The 21,182-nt window shown below is 42.3% G+C and overlaps 1 protein-coding gene across 1 annotated transcript in view; it reads left to right on the top strand.

Moving 5' to 3' along the window:
• Nucleotides 1–21,182, top strand: part of ARFGEF2 (ARF guanine nucleotide exchange factor 2) — a 509,782-nt gene that overhangs the window by 170,699 nt on the left and 317,901 nt on the right. The window contains exons 9-10 of the mRNA XM_078651859.1: nt 4,472–4,602; nt 7,118–7,352. Of these exons, the coding sequence (XP_078507985.1) occupies nt 4,472–4,602; nt 7,118–7,352 (366 nt within the window). The remainder of the gene's footprint in view (nt 1–4,471; nt 4,603–7,117; nt 7,353–21,182) is intronic.

Genomic DNA, 21,182 nt, shown 5'->3' with positions numbered 1-21,182 from the left:
TTCAGTTAATGTGACAGTGGTCCACCAAAACCTCTGCCAGTCACTCCCTTTACATCTGTGGAAAGTGGGAGTGACAGATGCTTCCTCATTCCTCAATACTGCTGTCATTATTATTCACTGGCAGCCTGAACCACAAGCAGAAACAGGAGGAAGCCTGTGCACACCTGCCTTGCAAAAACAGCAAGAGCAAAGCAGTTTGGCTGAGCAAGTGGGGATGTAGGGGCTGCTCAGACTTTCTCCCCATCTTACATGGCTCCCATTATCCAAGCATTTCAGTTACTGCGGAGTCTGTTCATTGTAATATGCAAAGCTCTATCAGCAACTAACTTTACTGTAAGAAGCAGTCACAAGAGTTCTTGTTACAACTTTTGTATCTCCCTGTACGGTACTGTTATAATTGGGACATTCTGCCCTGATTGGGTGGGATGTTTTAATAGACTCACCTGTCTTTGGAGTCCTGATGTCTTATTTTTGCTTCGTGTCTTTGGCTGAGACCTTTAATGGCATTTGTCTACCATAAAATGTTCAGATAATTTTGGCAATAATAAACACCAGAACTTCCAAACAAACTGTCAGAATAAGAGTAAACAAGATTGTAATTTACATCTCCGATTTTGATCAAATTAATTTAAGGTCCTATTGTACATGTATGTTTAATGAATACATTTTTTTAATGAGTATGAATGTGTACAATCGGACACAAAAAGTCACAAAAATCATCTTTAATAATGTTTTGGAATTTTGATTCTGTTGAAATTTGACTAAGTGTATGTAGCTTATTATGAAGGCATATTGAAATAATGTTTCAGTTGGTGGTTCATCTTGAAAGGGATGATACTCATAACTGAGATAAATATTACAAAAAGCATGTAAAATTGGAACCTAAGCATGTTCTCACACTCACTAAAGGTTAACTTACATTTCTTTTATTGGAATTGTTTGCTAAAAAAACAAAACCGAAAGTTGGGCAACATGGAACTGGAAAATCACAATCGTTTCCCATGGTCAGTGACATTACTAGTTTCCCACCCTCGGTACTCCAGGGCAGCTCCTAGGACCTATATAATGGTGGCTGCAAAGCAGATGCATGCAGCTGATATGCTGCTGTCGCACCACAAACAAACCCATCTGCACCCTTCCGTGCCTGGGCCCTCACCTAGCAAAAGAAACTCTGGTTCCCCCCCTACCCATGATATCTTGCTGCGCTCCTCCATGCTCTTAACCCTGGTTGTGCTCGCCTCGCTACTGCCTCACAGCACGCACAACTAGGAAGGAGCATTCACATGTGCCTCCTGCAAGTTCTCATGCACACTCTTGCACATTACACCCACCACTCCTGCACCAACCGCTCCCAGCACCCACTCGCTCACACAAACCAACCACCTGCTCACAGACCGAACACGTCACACTCGCATGTAGGATCCTCAACAGACGCTTGCTCACCAAACATGCCACAGCGATATGAGACCTACTGCACAACCATGCTTCAGACCTGCTCTTTCTCACAAAAACATGGCTAAACCCAATCTCAGCACTGGACATTGCTACAGCATCCCCACCAGCTACAATATCGTTAGGCAAGACCACCGGCACAAGCGCTCCAGGGGAGTAGCCATCCTATTCAAGGATACCTTCAGCTTCACCACAAACACCCCCAACAGCTACATGGAACACCCCACATTCAAGATACGCATCACAGTCCACATATCTCTGGGCGGATCCTTCATACACAGACCACCAGGACCCCACACCAATTTCGCCCGCGACATTATGGACTTTGTCCTACCCCTCATAATCAACGGTAGCACCTTCATCCTCCTCGGAGATCTTCGCATTCACCTAGAAGACAACATTGACCCAAACTCTGATTTTCTCCTCAATCAGCAACACTAGCTATCAAGCCAGCAACTATGATCTGAAAAGAGCACACCCATGTCAGTTTCACTGTACCCACCCCGCACCTTCACAGACCTACAACCATTGGAACTGCATGCCGGAGCTGGAAATGCATCTAAGAAGAGGAGTGGGCTTCTGCCTTCTCAAAGCACCGGCTAAGAGCACACCAAAGACTTGCTGAAAGCCATTAAAAACCTCAACAGCTAGATCATGCATGTTCAGACACCCTTGCTCCCCTGAAATGACAGGGGCCTGATCCCAAGCCAGCTGGTACTCAGGGGAACTCAGGCTGATGAAACACCACTTGAAGCAACTTGAACTTAAATGGAGATAAAGCCCAGACACCGCAGATAAACACATATTAGACCAAGCGCTATGGCGCTTCTACCAGCAGATACGGAACACCAAGCATGCAGCATGCCAGCCCTAACAGCAGCAAGGACATTTTCATCATCATCAAAGATTTCACCACGCATCGTGCCACCTCCAGCAACATCACCCCATCAGAAGACCTTTGCAAGAAGCTCTTGGAATTCTTCTGTAATAAAATCACCTCCATTTACAGCAACTTTGACCCTCATTGAACACCGTTACTGACGCAATTCAACTTCCCATTACAGCCGGTTGCATGAACCCTGACCATGTGCCCTCTTGTCACCACTGTCAACATTGCTGTTGCAGTGAAGAAAATCCACTCAGGCCACCATCTGACCCTTTTCCCGGTTACTCCTTCGCCAAAGGACTTCTAACTATCATTGAACCACAAGCACCCATCTTCAATATCTCATCGACTCAGCCACATTCCTGGACACCTGGAAACATACCTCTGCTGCTGAAGAAACCATCAGTTTACCCAGCCATGCTTTCAAACTACAGACCCATCTTCCTCATGACATAACAGTAAATATCTTCGAGAAACTGATCAACCAATTCCTCACCGACCATCTCGGCAACCGCAATACAGAAACGGCACTAATCTCTGCCACAGACGACATCCGCATGATCCTTGACAGAGGAGGCACAGTAACTTTCATTTTCCTGAACCTCTCTGCTTCATTTGACACTGTCTCACTCCCTCCCTCCCTCCATCCTCCTCAGGCGCCTGAACGTGATTGGCAAAAAATGACCCACTCTGCTACATCTGCTCCTCCTTAACGGATAGAGTACAAGCTGGCACCTTACTCCTCAATAGCCCGCAATCTCATCTGCGGAGTGCCTCAACATTCGTTGCGGAGCCTCACCCTCTTCAACACATACATGTCCCTCTGGCCAGTGTCATCCGTACACACAACATCAACATCCTCTCCTACGCAGATAACACACAGCTCTTACACTCCATCTGAAACAAGACCCACTACAAGTTTACTGCCAAGTCGCTAACTGGATGAAAGACAACTATTTCAAGATCAACACTGACAAGACCGAAGTAGTTATCTTTGGTAAGAACACCTCACCATGGGACTTTGACTGGTGGGTGGCCGAACTCAGACCCACACCTACACCCAGAACCCATGCCAGGAACCTCAGAAAGATCATTAACACTAAACTGGAGATGACCGGACAAGTCAACTCTGTCCGTGCATCCCGCTTCCACTCCCTGCAAATGCTGAGGAAGATCTTAAATTGCTCCCAGGAAACACTAGACAAATTGTCACTCACACCCTAGTCACCAGCAAGTTGGACTTGGGAACACCCTCTATGCCAGGATCATCAAGCAACTCACTAGAATGCTAATACATCAATGCTTATTGTGGCGTAGCAGGGATATTTAGAGTATTAATCCATTTTGTCCCTTCCAAAACTCCTGTTCTTTGATTTGAAAGGGTTTCTTCAGTCACTAATTTAATGACATCACTGTTGATCTTGGACTTTATGTTCCGATAACATCAATTCTTTCAGCGAAACTGTCCTTCTTGTTTTGTGCCAAATGTATAGAGATTCTTTTTGGGCCTTGTTAGGGATGCTAAAGAGAATATAGATATAGATATAGATATAGATTATATATATATATATATATATATATATATCTATATATATCCAAACTCCGTTTCAATCCGTAAACAAAGTACAGCACTCCGGGAGGTAAGGGCAAGATTTTCTTTATTCCGCCACTCTTAGCAAAAACAAACGCGTTTCGGACGTGAGTCCTTCGTCAGTGTCTACACGAGCCTGTCGTGTAGACACTGACGAAGGACTCGCGTCCAAAACGCGTTTGTTTTTGCTAAGAGTGGCGGAATAAAGAAAATCTTGCCCTTACCTCCCGGAGTGCTGTACTTTGTTTACGGATTGAAACGGAGTTTAGAGCCTGATGTTGAACGTGAGTACCATCGCGTATCAAGCACCCGCCGACGAGTGACCCGAGATTTGTGGTACAAGTGGAGCGTATATATATATATATATATATATATATATATATATATATATATCAATGTCTGCATTCGGAAATAAGTTCAACATTGGGTTTGTACACAGTAACTCCATTTAATATTTATCTTTTGTTCTTTAGTGTTGTCTGATTTGTAACAGTGTCATGGTTGTAAATTAAATTCTCAACTGTCTTTCCGACTTATGTTAGGAATCGGATCCTGGACGTGGCAATCACGTGGCAAAATTTGCACACATTTTGCAGAAGGATGCTTTTCTTGTGTTTCGATCACTGTGTAAACTCTCAATGAAACCTCTTGGTGAAGGGCCTCCAGATCCCAAGTAAGTGTGAAGTTATTGTTTGCTCAAGACCTATTCATGTAACAAAATTTACTCTGCAGTTGCAAGTTGTGTTCATCTTTAATTTACCTATCTAATTAGTCACTGAATCAGTACTTTCATAACCAACTAGTACATCTTGATACACGACGAAGGGACCAATTCAGACATTTTCCACGCCTTGTTGTTTAGAGAAAACAGTTTGAGAATGGAACTTCTGCTTCTTGGGTCACAGAATCTGGATTGGTGCTATTCAGCATTCATGAAGTACAAATACAAAAATCACGCATACATGACAGATTTATTGGATTTGCAGATTTAGAGCAAAATTTACAGGTGTACATTTACCTATTGCAGCCATTTTCTCACTCTGAAGCATGTGACTGTTTCTCTGAGAGGCAGTTGGTGATAGAAGAATGGAACTGCTCATGCTTAATGAGTGTCGGGGAAATGGTTTCCCCATGCAGCAATTACTTTCCCCATAGTGAGAATAAACACATTATATTATATGCATTGAAGCACATTTATGCATGCAAACCTTTACCTTTATGGAACTTTCACATACTGAATTGAGAGCAGAGTCTAACTTTAACATGAGCAGTATTGTAAACAGGTTACAAAATGTTTCAAAACAAATTTAAAATGCATAAAAACATTTGCTGAGAATTGTTTAGTAATCATAACCAATCTAGTGCTGGAGGTGCCAGTGTTTAAGTTGGAGTTCATACACAATCTCTGGTCTCTGCTTCTTGGATTTTATTTGGCTTTCTTCCGAATTTGATAATTTTACTTGATTCATAAGTACAGCAGACACAACTGCTGTGTTATATCACGGCTTCTGATACAGCATCACTGTGCTGTATTGCATGTTGCCTATCACTCCTGAGAACCCACAGCCCCAATAATGTATGTGCCATCTATACCACCAACACCATTTCACAGCAAATGTGAAAGCCACAAACTGGTGTTTGTTTGTTATTGACTTATAAGATATCAACCTTGTGCTTTGAGCTAAGGTATACTGGCTTAAGGCAATAGGGTGCCAGACTACACAGATCGGTAGTTGATCTTTATGACATAAAGATAGTGAATCAATAAGACTTCAAGACTCCAGTAGATGGTTAAACATTATAAAATGGAACTTGGTGTTAGCCCTCAAGCAGTATGTTAAGGCCAGTGCAATATCCAATTATTTTGTCTGGACTAAAGCTCAAGTGTTTTAGGCCCCATGGATTGGAGTCAGAGTAAGGCCTTTAGTCATGGATGAAACCATTGGTTCGTGGTTAAGGTTCATAGTTTGATGGTTCTTTATCCTGAAATAGTTTTGCTTGAAGTAGAAAGCATGCAAAACTATTTTTTTAATACCCCCTGTGTACCTTACTAGGACTCAGATTTGTTGGCCCTAATTATCTTGTCCCAGAGTACAGTTTGCTGGTAGGTTAAGTTGCAGAAGGATTACATGTAATGGGTACTAACTCCCACATGTCATAGAATTGACATTTCATCTCACCATCGTTGTTGCATTTGTCTCCCAGCAATCATGATCATGTAACCAACAGTCTCTTCTCTGCATTCTTCTTTTCATTTATATTTTCTGATTCTTCACTTCTTCAAAGTAAAGATTCTCTAGAGTTTTATTAAGACAAATAGTTGGCTAGTGACATCGAAAGGATCCGACTTGTTGTTTATTGACATTTGTGTGCCCATAAGTCTCCCTTTCCGATACTGGTTCAGATGGAGCACAATTAAACTCTAGATTCCATACTGATGCAAGAATTGACATCCTGTCTAGCAAAGTTGATTTTTCTTGCAGTGTGTTCTTCTGCCATTTGCATGTTACCTCTCCCCAACCCTCACTAACCTATGGTTTACGAATTTGTGATACCAGTTCTAAATCAGAGGAGGGAAAATATATAAACTGTACAGATGTCCTTCTAGTAAATATCTTCACCCTCAAATAAACTGATGCACATTTTCTGTGGAGAGGAAGTGTGCTCAAAGAGAATTTATAATGTTACTGTCAGTCATATTTCGTTCTTTATTTTATATAATCATTGTAGAAATTGATATGTTACAATTTTACATTTATTTTTCTCTCTGTGTTGGAAAACTGCAGACCTATTTTTTAAGCTAATACAACTTTTCATGAGATATTGACGTTTACCCTTAGCCAAACTTAACTATAAAGATGTGTTTGCAACAGTGTCATAGGTTGTCTAATAAAAGCATGTGAAAAACAAAGGTGAATTTATTTAGTGTTGATGTGACATCAAAGGTGCCAAGTAGTTTCCTGCTGGTCCTTATTTGGTGCTGTTCTTTCCTTCTTTCTGATTTTACTTGCCTTTAAACTGGATTGTGCAAAGCTTTGTCATTGTGCAACTATGAAACTTGCATTATTAATATATTTTGTGGCATGGGGCTGTTATTTTTTTAATCCTAGCGTAATTTATTTGTCACAATTGTGAAAAGGGTAGTTATGTTTGTCTTCAGTAATTCTCTACCTTCATCTGTTTCCCAGGTCCCATGAACTGCGTTCCAAAATAGTCTCCTTGCAGCTTCTACTGTCAGTATTGCAGAATGCTGGTCCAGTCTTCAGAACACATGAAATGTTTATCACTGCAATCAAGCAATACCTCTGTGTTGCATTATCAAAGAATGGAGTCTCTTCAGTGCCTGATGTCTTTGAACTCTCACTTGCAATTTTTCTCACTCTTCTTTCTAACTTTAAAACGCATCTAAAAATGCAGATTGAGGTAAGAAGCCATATTTTGTAGGCATCATGTGAAAACAAAGAGGATCGTGAAGAAATCCCCTATGAATAAAAATGAAGTCAAGTGAATATGAAATGTTTTTTTTTCTTTTGAATAATAATGAGGAAAGCCCTTTAAAAAGTTTGAAACACATTTTAATGGATTCAGCATTGTAGAATTAGGGTTGTAGCTGAGGAGAGGATAAAGATTGGGCTTGTGTGATGGCATGTTAGCATTTACTATTATTAATAGGGTAAGGTTTGGAATGGTAGCTATTAACGTTTGCATAAGGTTGAGGAAGTGGGTTTAGGGTGAAGGCTAGTTTCTCTTCAAGATGGATTCTTCATAATTACATCAGGAGTGTATTTGTCCATTTTCACATGAGAACAGATATACAATACTTAGCAAATACATTTATTTTTGTTGTTCAAAATATCCAATTGCAATCATTAAAGCTGTATAATTTAATAGTAGGTCAGTCGCTCCTGGAGAAAGATGGTACACATATGGTTTTGCAAATGTTATTCCTGCTTGTTTCTCCAATATAACACTTACTCATTATATAATCTATTTTTGCTATATTCTCAAATGCTAGACATTATATAAAGAAGAAATAATCCAGACACTCTAGCATGCCACCCGTAGTCATAGTGACAATGTGACTCCGTTTGAATTGGCAGAGGTGCAGCGTTCCAGTTCTTATAGTCTTTTGCTTAACCTTCAGCACAGTAGCCATATGCTAAAACACTCAATTGCACTTACTCCAAAACACCCTGTAATAGAGTTAGAATGATAAATGAGTCACTTGAACAAAATTGGGTAAGTTTCCCTTTCACCAAATATTTTACATTTAAAGAAATAAATTATCCAAAGATTGTACAGCTCCCTTTTGGAGACTTTTCTTTGCAGTTTCACTTCCTTACCTCAATGGCCTGTTGGAGAGTTGTAAACACTGAATGAGTACTATTTAAGTAGGATTTTGTCAGACTCTGGTCCAAATAGTCTCATACAAAAAATGGCCAAAAGCATCTTGCTAGCCTGGACCTCAGTATTCTTAATAATATCTTGGAGTACTGCAGGTTTAGAATGGCTACTTTCTCACAGACTCTTCACTCCACTTATTATGATCGTAGACTGGTCACTTAATGTACATAATGCATAATACCACGTACTGATTCTATCACCATTTCACATATCTTTGATCCATTGTTGGCGGAGGCCCATGTTAAGCTTTTCGGTCCTTAAATCAGTGCCAAGTCTTAATGAAAGCATTTAATGTAATTGAGACTCCACCCCACACAGACAGCAGAAGTTTGCGTGTATCTATATATAAACGATTGGTTACTCAGCAATGTTTGGGAAGAGTACAAACTGTCTTAATATTCTAAAACAAATCCTTTTCTGCACAGTCTTATATCAGAGGTTCTGCCCTTGTTCCATCCCACTGTAAACTATTAGTTGAAGCCACCCAGAAGAACGAAAAGTTGGTGGTACTTTACTTATAAGAGTTCTTATAAGAGTTCTTACCTTCAGATAGGTAGTATCTTTATTACAGGGCAGAATCTAACATCTCTTACTCTGGTTTCCTGGCCTCCTTTATCCTTGCATTACATTCCAGGCTCAAATGCATTCCTTTCAGTAGGCACTTAAATGATGAAAGGTGTTCATGCACAGGAGAATGGCCAGGCTGCCTTTGGGTATTCCATTAATTTTGTCACAACCTGCTGTACAGATTGCCAACTATCGGTGAAGCAGCCAACTGCACCACATTTGACGGTCATAAATGTGTTCTATCTAAATTGAGGAGCATGTGTAAATATGACCTGGTTTGAGTGCCCTTTTATCACAGCGAGATTGCCCTCATTCAGTCTTCTGAGGTTGAGAATGGTTTACCTCCCATTCCAGTGCTGCCATCTAAAAACTAGAAGGATTTGCGAACTGTTTCTTATAGTCCATGTGATGATGATGATGCAGTTCCATTACAAGAGGTTAGAAATGTTCTCTGATTGACATTTTTAAGAAGTAGAAGAGCTCTTGATTTGGCCAAATCCTTAGGTAGTCTCCAATAATTCCACTGTTGCTGGGTAGGTCTATTTTTTGCGAGTCATGCATGGGTGCAAACATTTGATATGGCAATCTGGCATGATTGTCAATAACTTAGTATAGCATCAAAGGGACATGTGTAGGAGATATCTATCTATCTATCTATCTATCTATCTATCTATCTATCTATCTATCTATCTATCTATCTATCTATCTATCTATCTATCTATCTATCTATCAATCCCCAGGAAAGAAAACAGCACTCGGGAGGTTCCTTCTCACGGAGTTTAGTTTATTAGATTACAAGCTACACCACAGACTCGTTTCGGCGATTTGCCTTCATCAGTGTGTGTATGCACACACACAACCAGGTACATATATCTTAGTAAACATTCAAATCATGTAAGGTGTACACCCCTTGGTGAGCATAGAAAGAGGACTACATCCTTCCCCACAAAAGCGGACTCCATCTTGTAATGGTCAGAATCTACCATATACATTACTCATAATGGATGCAATGAGGCATTACATAACCTGTAGATAGGTCAACGCGCTATAGTGGAAAAGGTAACATATATCACTATGCTGGGGCTGCATTGAAAGATAAAGCCGTGGATCGGCAATTGTCCTCCAGGGATACTCTAGCTCATTAGAGGTGGGTCCAACTCATACACTTGAATGGATATATAACCAAAATAATGAAAAGAAGGAGTCTATGTCAGCATGTACAAACTAAGACAACTTAGAAAAGGTCAACATAAAGAAAGCGCCATATCTAGATTGACTGAAATACACAGCTCAAGTGCTATTAGGAATCAAAGAGCCCTTTGAACCTATAGGTTACCATTACAATTGCAGATATCCAATCTGAGTTCATCATATTGGTGGTTCTGTCAATTGTCTTAGGTACATACAATATATACAGTATATGCAATTCATACAGTAGATCCACAAAAAGTTCAACAAACTGAAGCCTGTCCTATACGAAGACTTATAGACAGCACGTACATCATTTGCCAAGGTGAAATATCATCTCCGCTCCGCTATTCATGCCTTTGGGCCATTTTGTGGAAAGATCTATAATATAACGTGATTCTAGCCTACGTAATCGTCGTAGGCAATCTCCTCCCCTAACGTTATATCTGATGGTATCAAGACCAAAATATTGCAACTTACTACGGTCTCTGTTATGTTTCTCGGCGAAATGCCGGGCGACCGGATAAGATGGATCGGCTTTATCGATCACTCTTAGGTGTTCCAGGATCCGTAATTTTAGCATATTGATAGTGCTCCCTATGTAGCGGAGGCCACACGGGCAAGTCAGGCAATAGACTGCTAGGGGTGTACTACAAGTAATAAATTGCTTGATCCGCAACTTCTTACCAGTTTCGATTCATAAAGGGGGGTGGTGATGGACAGAGTATCTGAATTAAGCAGAACACTCCTACCCAGTCAAAAGATCAGGGCTTGATCCATCACCGTTTTTTAGCTCACTGCACCATCCCAGTTCAGAACCTGGCTACATGCAAATTAGTCTGTCCCTGGCCCAGTGCATCATGGGAACAGGGCAGACCAAACTACCAAGCCAATTCTTTACTGGAAAGGAAACAAGCTTCCGGGGACCGGTTTCTGGCATTACAGCTGTCTTCCGCCCGGCTTGCTTGAATCCTGATGGTGCAGTGAGCAAGGGACTCACATCTGAGCATACCCTTCCACTCCTATAGTGGCCAAAACGATTCATAAAGGGGGTGGTGATGGACAGAGTATCTGAATTAAGCAGAACACTCCTACCCAGTCAAAAGATCAGGGCTTGATCCATCACCGTTTTTTAGCTCACTGCACCATCCCAGTTCAGAACCTGGCTACATGCAAATTAGTCTGTCCCTGGCCCAGTGCATCATGGGAACAGGGCAGACCAAACTACCAAGCCTATTCTTTACTGGAAAGGAAACAAGCTTCCTGGGACCGGTTTCTGGCATTACAGCCGTCTTCGGCCCGGCTTGCTTGAATCCTGATGGTGCAGTGAGCAAGGGACTCACATCTGAGCAAACCCTTCCACTCCTATAGTGGCCAAAACGATTCATAAAGGGGGGTGGTGATGGACAGAGTATCTGAATTAAGCAGAACACTCCTACCCAGTCAAAAGATCAGGGCTTGATCCATCACCGTTTTTTAGCTCACTGCACCATCCCAGTTCAGAACCTGGCTACATGCAAATTAGTCTGTCCCTGGCCCAGTGCATCATGGGAACAGGGCAGACCAAACTACCAAGCCAATTCTTTACTGGAAAGGAAACAAGCTTCCTGGGGACCGGTTTCTGGCATTACAGCCGTCTTCGGCCCGGCTTGCTTGAATCCTGATGGTGCAGTGAGCAAGGGACTCACATCTGAGCATACCCTTCCACTACTATAGTGGCCAAAACGATTCATAAAGGGGGGTGGTGATGGACAGAGTATCTGAATTAGGCAGAACACTCCTTAACTCAGATACTCTGTCCATCACCACCCCCTTTTTTGAAATTATTTTGGCCACCATGAGTGTGGAAGGGTATGCTCAGACATGAGTCCCTTGCTCATTGCACCATCAGGATTCAAGCAAGCCGGGCCGAAGACGGCTGTAATGCCAGAAACCGGTCCCCGGAAGCTTGTTTCCTTTCCAGTGAAGAATTGGCTTGGTAGTTTGGTCTGCCCTGTTCCCATGATGCACTGGGCCAGGGACAGACTAATTTGCATATAGCCAGGTTCTGAACTGGGATGGTGCAGTGAGCTAAAAAACGGTGATGGATCAAGCCCTGATCTGTTGACTGGGTAGGAGTGTTCTGATTAACTTAGATACTCTGTCCATCACCACCCCCTTTTTGAAATTATTTTGGCCACCATGAGTGTGGAAGGGTATGCTCAGACATGAGTCCCTTGCTCATTGCACCATCAGGATTCAAGCAAGCCGGGCCGAAGACTGCTGTAATGCCAGAAACCGGTCCCCGGAAGCTTGTTTCCTTTCCAGTGAAGAATTGGCTTTGGCAGTTTGGTCTACCCTGTTCCCATGATGCACTGGGCCAGGGACAGACTAATTTGCATATAGCCAGGTTCTGAACTGGGATGGTGCAGTGAGCTAAAAAACGGTGATGGATCAAGCCCTGATCTGTTGACTGGGTAGGAGTGTTCTGATTAACTCAGATACTCTGTCCATCACCACCCCCTTTTTGAAATTATTTTGGCCACCATGAGTGTGGAAGGGTATGCTCAGACATGAGTCCCTTGCTCATTGCACCATCAGGATTCAAGCAAGCCGGGCCGAAGACGGCTGTAATGCCAGAAACCGGTCCCCGGAAGCTTGTTTCCTTTCCAGTGAAGAATTGGCTTGGTAGTTTGGTCTGCCCTGTTCCCATGATGCACTGGGCCAGGGACAGACTAATTTGCATATAGCCAGGTTCTGAACTGGGATGGTGCAGTGAGCTAAAAAACGGTGATGGATCAAGCCCTGATCTGTTGACTGGGTAGGAGTGTTCTGATTAACTCAGATACTCTGTCCATCACCACCCCCTTTTTGAAATTATTCTTACCAGTTTCGGGCACCTCAATAGAGAGCACCCTTTTGCTCCCTGCGCAGGCCTTGCATTTTCCACATGGGTAGAACCCGCTCATGGTTCGTAAGGTATTACTCTTCGGAGGAACATATACATATCCATACATCCATACATCCCATATTGGTAGACCTAAAATTTCAACATGCAAGGATCAAGTCTGCAGATTAGTAGGCATCAGGCAACAAGTAGCAGCACAGACATTGCATTCAGTGCTTTTTTCAGTCAATCTGACTTTCATAAAATATGCTGACATCAGTCATGAATGTCATCTGAATAGCTTTGATTCTGCAGAATTGTTGCAACTTCTGTTAGTATGATGTGATTAAGGTTGAGAACATATTTAATACACAGTATCCTGGCCATTCCTGGGTGAATCCAGTCGACAAGTCTAGATAACGCTCATCCATGAGAGCCAAATCATCCTGGTGAATGATGGGTGAGAAGAGAATTTGTACGACTTATGTCTATCTTAGATATCCAGTGCAGAGGGAAATGTAAGGGAAATTGTAGCCCAGTTAGCGCGAGGGCCACAATGAGGTCTTGAATTAATTTTTCTGACTGCACTACTTGAGAACATTAATTTAAATTCTAATAGATTGGCCCAATCATTCTTGTCACTCGGCTGCTTGATCGGTTCTCATCAATTTTCACGCGTCAGACGCTTGAGATCTTGATTGCGATGGGTCTTGGCCATGCACCTTTTGGTCGTTTTAGGAATGTGGGCTCATTTAGCTCACTTGATTTAATTCACATAATTCAGGTAATGGTAGTTCAGAAAAGCATGAAGGAATGTGTTGGGATCTGAGCTCTCTCCCTCTTCTCTCGGGTTTGTTTCATAAACATTATTTGGCCTGCGATGATAATTGCCAATATTAAAGTTTAGCAATTTGGTATGTGTCTAACTTCAAGATTCACCTGGTACACCAATTCAGTTATTTTGATAGAGATCGCAGGTCACCCGACCAATATTTTCACCACTTATGTTTCGGGCCCATATACTTCAATTTATCATATACATTGATCAGATGACCTTACAATTCACTACCAATAATTGGAATCCCTTTTCGATTATTTCCAGTGTACCCGACTTACCATCCACCGTTACGGGTACCTATGACCACGATGGGTCAGGAGCTAGCTGTAAAAGCAAAGGCAGCAAAATACAAAACCCAACATTAAAATGACTTCGATGTTTCATCAAATGACCACGGACAACTGGGAAGGTGTAAGTTTCTTTATCTAGAATTCAGGCTTGAAAAATCATTAGGCTTACAGATAAAAGGAAAACGATAATCAAGGTAACAAGGGTACATAACCATACAGGAAAAATGTAAGGGCAACCATCTAAGTTGTAACTAGGGCTACAAGGAACACGCTAAGTCAGTTTTCATGAATGTGAATGAAAATTGGAATCCTAACAGATATAGTAAGGGTGAAAAATGAAAACACGCTATAACTTCTAACAAACTACTTCAGTCAGTTTTATACGAGAAAAGTATAGACCACATTAGGAGATTGCAAACTGCAATAGAGAAAATGATTTCTAAAAGGTAGGGTAACATAGGAACACGCTATGAAATTAAATGCAAATAACTTTATGATATGCAATGGTTGCGGAAAGCATGGAAAATTATCATATGCAAAGGTATGTCTTTATTGAAGCAAAGACAGAAAAATAGAAAGGTGCAGTTTAGAGTGTTCGGCAAGATATTTACCTAGACTGGTGTGAAAACCAACCCTGGCCACGGGTCAGTTAAGGACAGGAAATACCCCAAGGAATAGCAGTCATCAATGGGACAGCAGGTGCAGTATGGACACCCCAGGACAGGACAGGAAACCCAGATTAGGATCAGGACAGGACCACCAGGACACGACCAGCACCCGCAGTTCGGAAGCAACGCCTGCGCTCCACCCTCTCTGCAGCTATCGGTCAGAACCCCGATTGGGTTAGCGAACTTCCCAGCAAAGTGCTCCGCCAGCACTTTAAGGTTTAGTAAAACCTTAGACTATGGTCAAATTCGGACAGAGTGCTCCGCAGCGCTCTGTATATTCAGTCACCTATTGAGTGCGTTGGGTCACTGACAGGTCAGCTATTCAGACAAGTCAGACAATTTCTCTAGCTAAACCTAGGCTAGATATACTCTTTTGGGTCAGTGTACCACCCCCCAATGTTGCAAAGTGTCAGAATCCCCAATTTCGATTGGTCCTAAGGTAGGATGGGTTAACACACCAATCAGAACAGACTTTTCTAAGGCCTAATTTACATTTTTGGGTACCGCCTAGCAAGATTGGGGTTCCCATGAGAAGTCGCACGGAATACAATGGGGAAGAATACATTGTTAATAATGTAACACAATTTGATTTCTCTGGCTGGGTGAAGGTGCATCTTCCCAGGCCCTTCTTGGCAGCAACCTTCTCTTGGCTCGGTTTCAATGCCACCTCGCCATGGCTGGTCCTGCGCAGTACTGCACTCCAAGATGGACGCACAAACCCCCATCACCCCTCCGTGCCGAGGATACATGAAAAGTAAGCGAAAACAAATTAAAACATAGAAAATAAATGAGTAAACTACATAACATGATCGTGTACTTATGAATTATCACTATAAAAATATACTATGCAATTATTTATTAGTGCAACAGACAAATCACAAAAGCAGCGGTGCAAGCTTCACCTCGTTATTAGAAAGCGCGGCCATCTTATGGCTATTACGCATGCGCACCCTTTCCCTCCAAATGTGACTGCGTCATGTCACGTGATTATGCCTAACGCATGCGCAGAATCAGAATTCAAGCAGCATCCATTTTAAAAGACAAGGGTTATTCGTATTAGTGAAACACATAGGCAAGCATCACTATGATACACACGCACATTCAAAATACATAAAATTAGTAAAACGAACAATTGAGAGTACGAGATTATAATAAATTTTCGAGGTTCTTGACTCGAGCAAGTCGCGATGCGAAATCTTGCTCTATCAATCCCCTCTTTGATGATATTTACTATCATCACAAAATAATGGAACCAGATGCCAACTTTCTTTCACACCTTGTACATTTCTATCTCTTCCAACAGGCGATTCAGTTTCTCTTTCTCATTTTTGGTAGGGTGAGGATTTTTCACCTTTTTTTAAATCTGATTATTCATTTCTTCCAATTCAAGCTCATCTGCACTCCGTTTCACTCATCTCGCATTCACTTGGTACTTCTTTGTGTGTTTGCGACATTTGCAACAGGCAAATATGAGAAATAGGATAAAACCTATCACTCCAATTGGCATCAGTACCTTAAACAATAAGCTTTTACCTAAGCTAGCAAACCAATGACCTACATTGGAGAGACCATCAACCAGTCTCTTCCAGGCACTGTCAACCTCGAGTGGTTTGAGTTCCTTTTCCAAATTAGTAATGTTTTTCACATATCTTTTAAGTTGTACACTTTTGTCCGGAATGTAAGTGCAACAATGTTGCGCCTTCAACATCCGGCAGACTCCGCCCTCTTTTGCTAATAAGGTGTCAAGAGCAAGTCTGTTCTGCAAAACCATTGATCTGATCGCAACCATTTCAGTATTGACCAGCAGAAATCCATGAGCCGTGTCAGTAGACAACACATCCACTATTGTGGATAATTTGCAAATTCTGTGAGTGTTCAGAACCACTCCCACTCCAGGTATCAGTGCACTAAAAATACTACCCATTATTTCACCTACGCTTTCTCTTTTACTACGCGCTAAGCCATTAGTGTTTTCGTTGCTTCCAGCAATTTCATTCACGTGGTATATTTTCGGGAAAACGATGCCAAAGTAGCAGCTTCCATACCAGTGATCTGGCAATTTGAAATAAGCCTTGTTTCCACATACATAATAAATTCCGGGAAACACAGGTTCAGACCCATTTTTGAAACCCCAACCTCCAATTACCTTGTAATTATGTTCACATTGACTGGAACCAATGAAAATGTTATTATAATAACTAGTCTTCTCGCGATGAAGACAGAGTTTCCCTTTCTTTTCGAAATCCAGCAACAAAGCAGGCCCTGCCCCGCCATTTGAGGTGCTTTCCATGTCCTCAGCCCATTTTGGGGTTTTCTGTCTTTTGTCATTTGCCTTTCTTTGGAAACTCTCTTCTCTTCTCTGCCATGTTCAAAAATATTTTTTCTTGTTCATGTAATGAACAGGTCAAGTTGTCTCTGTGCTTCATTTAAGTCTATGGTACCTATAGTCAGAAAGTATTCTCCCATATAACGTGTAACGTCACCTTTGGTATGTACAGGATTCAGATTTCCACGTATAGGAAGTTCAGAAAAGATCACGTCATTGTTAGAGTAATAGTACTGTAACGGTCCTCTTTTGTAAAATAAGCTTGCTAAAATACTACAGGAAATCCCATATGTCAGAGGCAGGTGATGGTAAGTCACGCCTTCAGCTACAGAAGTAGGTAGCTTCATACAGACATAGCAATCTTCTATTTCCATAGTTTCTACATAATGCACTAACAGGTTTGCGAAAACATTTAAGTGTGTCTGGTTTCTAACTCCGTGGTAATGTAGTCCTTCCTCATCTGATGCTTCTAAGTCTCGTTTTGTTTGTCTGAGTGCTTTTTCACGTCTTTCTACACTTCGTGTTGTCAGTTCTTCAGTGTCGGTTGTCTGAGTAGGGTCAATATTAGTATTTTTGCTTACCATAAAAGGAATGAAAACTGTTAATCCTATCCAAACTACTATTACTATAACTATACTACATATACATACCTTGCAGCATGTTTTGCAACAACTGCGGCTAGGTCTACCACTCACGCTTGAATCAGACATTTTGGCTCAGAAGAAGTTTTCAACCCCTCTTTGTGGCCTTGCCCAGGTACCTTTATGCTGAGCAATTTCACGGCGGTTCGTCCTCTTCCTCTGCAGAGTAATCAGTAATCGGTTCCCCGTCGCTTTCGTCAGTAATATCAAGATCCTCTAAATTTTCCAGAATCAGATATGTCCATTCAGGATCCTGGTATTTCTCATTCAGTCTTTTTATTCGATCACTTCTTCTTTTGGAGCTTTCTCCAGCTTGCTCTGCTATTCGTATGCTTTTTCTTCGGTCAGCAAGTTTCTCTTCTACTGTTTTTATTCTTAATCTTAGTCTCTTAATGTATCTTGGTTCGATATTTTTCTTTTTCTTGAGTCTTTTGGTTGGCACTGTCAGTTGACTTTCTTCTAATGCTCTTTTGTTTTCATTCGTTTGTGGCGCTTCTTTTGTCTCTTCCCTTCCTGTCTTACTAGTCCCAGGTCTTGTATCTATTTCTTCTGCCTGGTTACTAAGCTGGCCTGGTTCAGGTGAATTTTGGTTCTGGCTTTCGAATGTCTCTGTTTCTGTGTCCTGAACACGTTCTTCTAGTTCTATCTGATCCTGTTCAAGCACTTCGATCTCTTGATTTTCTTCTGCTCGAACTTTTGTACTAGTTCTAGTCTGTCCCTTTTCAATATCAGGAGTCAGTGGAGGAGTATCGATCACTTGTTCTGTCCCTGTCTGACCTCCCTCTTCGTCCTCCGATTTGATGTGAATCTCAATGATCTGAGGGTCTTCGCCTGTGCCTGTCTCGACCTCTCTATTCCACTCTCTATCTTCGTAGATTCGCTCTCTTGTTCTGATTGGGTCTTCAATGAAATCGATTATAGGTATCCAATCATCTTGGCTGGTGCTCGGTTGCTCGTCATCAGCTACTTCCGGACCAACGTCAGCAGGACCCTCAGCTGGACTGGTGCTCGGTTGTTCGTCTTCAGCTACTTCAGGACCTACATCCACAGACCCCTCAGCTGGACAACCTTCAGCTCCAGGCTCCTTGTCTGGAATTACCTTTTGAGTATGGCTGGCATGGATCCACCTGGGAATGCCTGCACACTTCACTGCTGTCGTGGTCACCAGTATTACTTGGCGTTTTTCTCCCCACCTCGGTGCAAGGCAACTCGAACGAGTATGCTTCTTTATTCTAACCCAGTCACCTGGAACCAATTTGTGAACTGGAGTTGTCGGGTTGGCGACGGCGTCTTTCCCAATCTGGCGAGAGATAGAACGCACTTGGTCACCCAGTTTCCTGCAGTACTCAAGTACCAAATCATCAGAAATGCTTAACAGTTTGTTTCCTGGTACCCATGCTTGTCTCATCACTCTTCCCATCAAAATTTCATGGGGGCTCAGGCCTGTTCTCCGATCTGGAATACTTCGGAGTCCCATCAGAACAAGAGGCAAAGCAGTAATCCAATTCATTCCAGTTGAGTCACACATTTTGGCCAACCTCGATTTAATAGTGCCATTTATCTGCTCTACCACTCCAGAAGCCTCTGGACGATGTGCACAGTGCACCTTTTGTGTGATTCCAAACGCTTTACAGAGTTGGTCCATCACCTCATTCTGAAAATGTCCGCCTCTATCTGATTCAATAGTGACTGGCACCCCGAACCTAGGTATCAATTCTCGTAGTAACAATTTGGCTACTGTTAAGGCATCACTCTGTGGGACAGGGTAAGCTTCCACCCATTTTGAAAATAGGCAGACCACTACAAGGACATATCTTTTTCCCTCGCAGCGTGGCATGGTGATGAAGTCAATTTGTATTCTCACAAAGGGACCCCCTGACTTTCCAATTTTTCCCAGTTCAACTACTGTTCTTTTGCCAGCGTTGAACTGTTGACACGTCATGCACCTCTGGCAAAGGGATTCTGCTACCTTCCTGAATTTCGGGTTATACCAGGTCTGTTGAAATACCAGAACCATGGCATCCCTACCAATGTGTGATCCTTCATGTATCAGTCTGGCCATAGGGGCAAGCAGGTTCCTAGGTAACACATGCATACCATCTGGGCCCACAATGACACCATCCTCACGTCTTGGTCGACAACCAAGTCCCTTCCACTTCTCTTTCTCTTCCCAGGGCACAGCATGCTGCCATTCTCCCACTTCATCCCAGGTAGGCACTTCTTCAAACACCATAAGTTGGCAGCTGTTTCCAGTCCCACCCCGTCTGATATTCATTGACATGCGATCCATAGCACATTGTTTTGCTACCCGATCAGCAAAATCATTTCCCAATGACACAGGGTCAAGGCCCTTTTTATGAGCAACACATTTGACCACTGCCAATTCCTTTGGTAATTGGATTGCCTCTAGAAGGTCTTGGATAACTTTTCCATTTCGAATGGGGGTACCTGATGAAGTCAGGAATTCTCTTTGTAGCCATAACTGGCCAAAGTCATGCACAACCCCATAACAGTACTGGCTGTCAGTATACACTGTTATTCTTTTGTCTTTTCCCAATTTGCAAGCTCTTATCAAGGCAATTAGTTTGGCTACTTGTGCAGACTTTACTCCAAATAAACAGGATGCTTCTTTAATTTTGTCTAACGCAACCACAGCGTAGGCAGCACTTAGGCCTACAAGTTCATGTCTCATGCATGAACCATCCACAAACCATTCTTCATCATGTACAGGCAAGGGTGTTTCTTTAATGTCTGGGCGGAGTTTAGTACTGAATTCTGTCAGGTCAATGCAGTCATGCTCGTTCTCTCCCTGGTCTTCTAAAACCATTGAGTCAGGTAGTAGAGTGGCTGGGTTCAGTATATTACACCGAGTGATGGCCACATTTGCAGCACCCACGAGAATCCTCTCGTATTTAGTCAGCCGACTAGGGGTGAGATACTGAGTATTGGTTCTGGTTAGTAAAATCACAACTGCATGTGGAACATACACAGTTACAGGATGTCCCATGACAATAGATTCACTCTGTTCTAAACTTGTGCATGTTGCAGCCACTGCTTTCAAACATCCAGGTAATCCAGCAGCCACTGGATCCAAAGTGGCAGAGAAATATGCCACGGGGCGTCTAGTCAAACCATGTTCCTGAGTTAGGACCGACAATGCACAATTGTCTCGTGTGTCACAGAACAGAGCAAACTCCTTGGAATAATCTGGCATTCCCAAAGCAGGAGCGGTACACAGACAATCCCGTAGTTTAGTGAATGCTGTTAAGCTTTCAACATCCCATTCCACAGGGTCCGGTGCTCCTTTCTTTGTCATTTTTATCAAGGCTTGGCATGGACTGCGAATCCCACAATCCATTGCCTGCAGTAACCTACAACTCCAAGGAACATTCTAACTTCTTTCTGAGTACGGGGTAACTGCATCTTTTGAATTATTCTCACTCTCTCTGAGGTCACTTTTCTGAT

This window comes from Lissotriton helveticus, chromosome 7 (assembly GCF_964261635.1).
Source record: "Lissotriton helveticus chromosome 7, aLisHel1.1, whole genome shotgun sequence".
NCBI lineage: Eukaryota > Metazoa > Chordata > Amphibia > Caudata > Salamandridae > Lissotriton > Lissotriton helveticus.
This window is presented reverse-complemented; position numbering and strand designations above follow the sequence as displayed.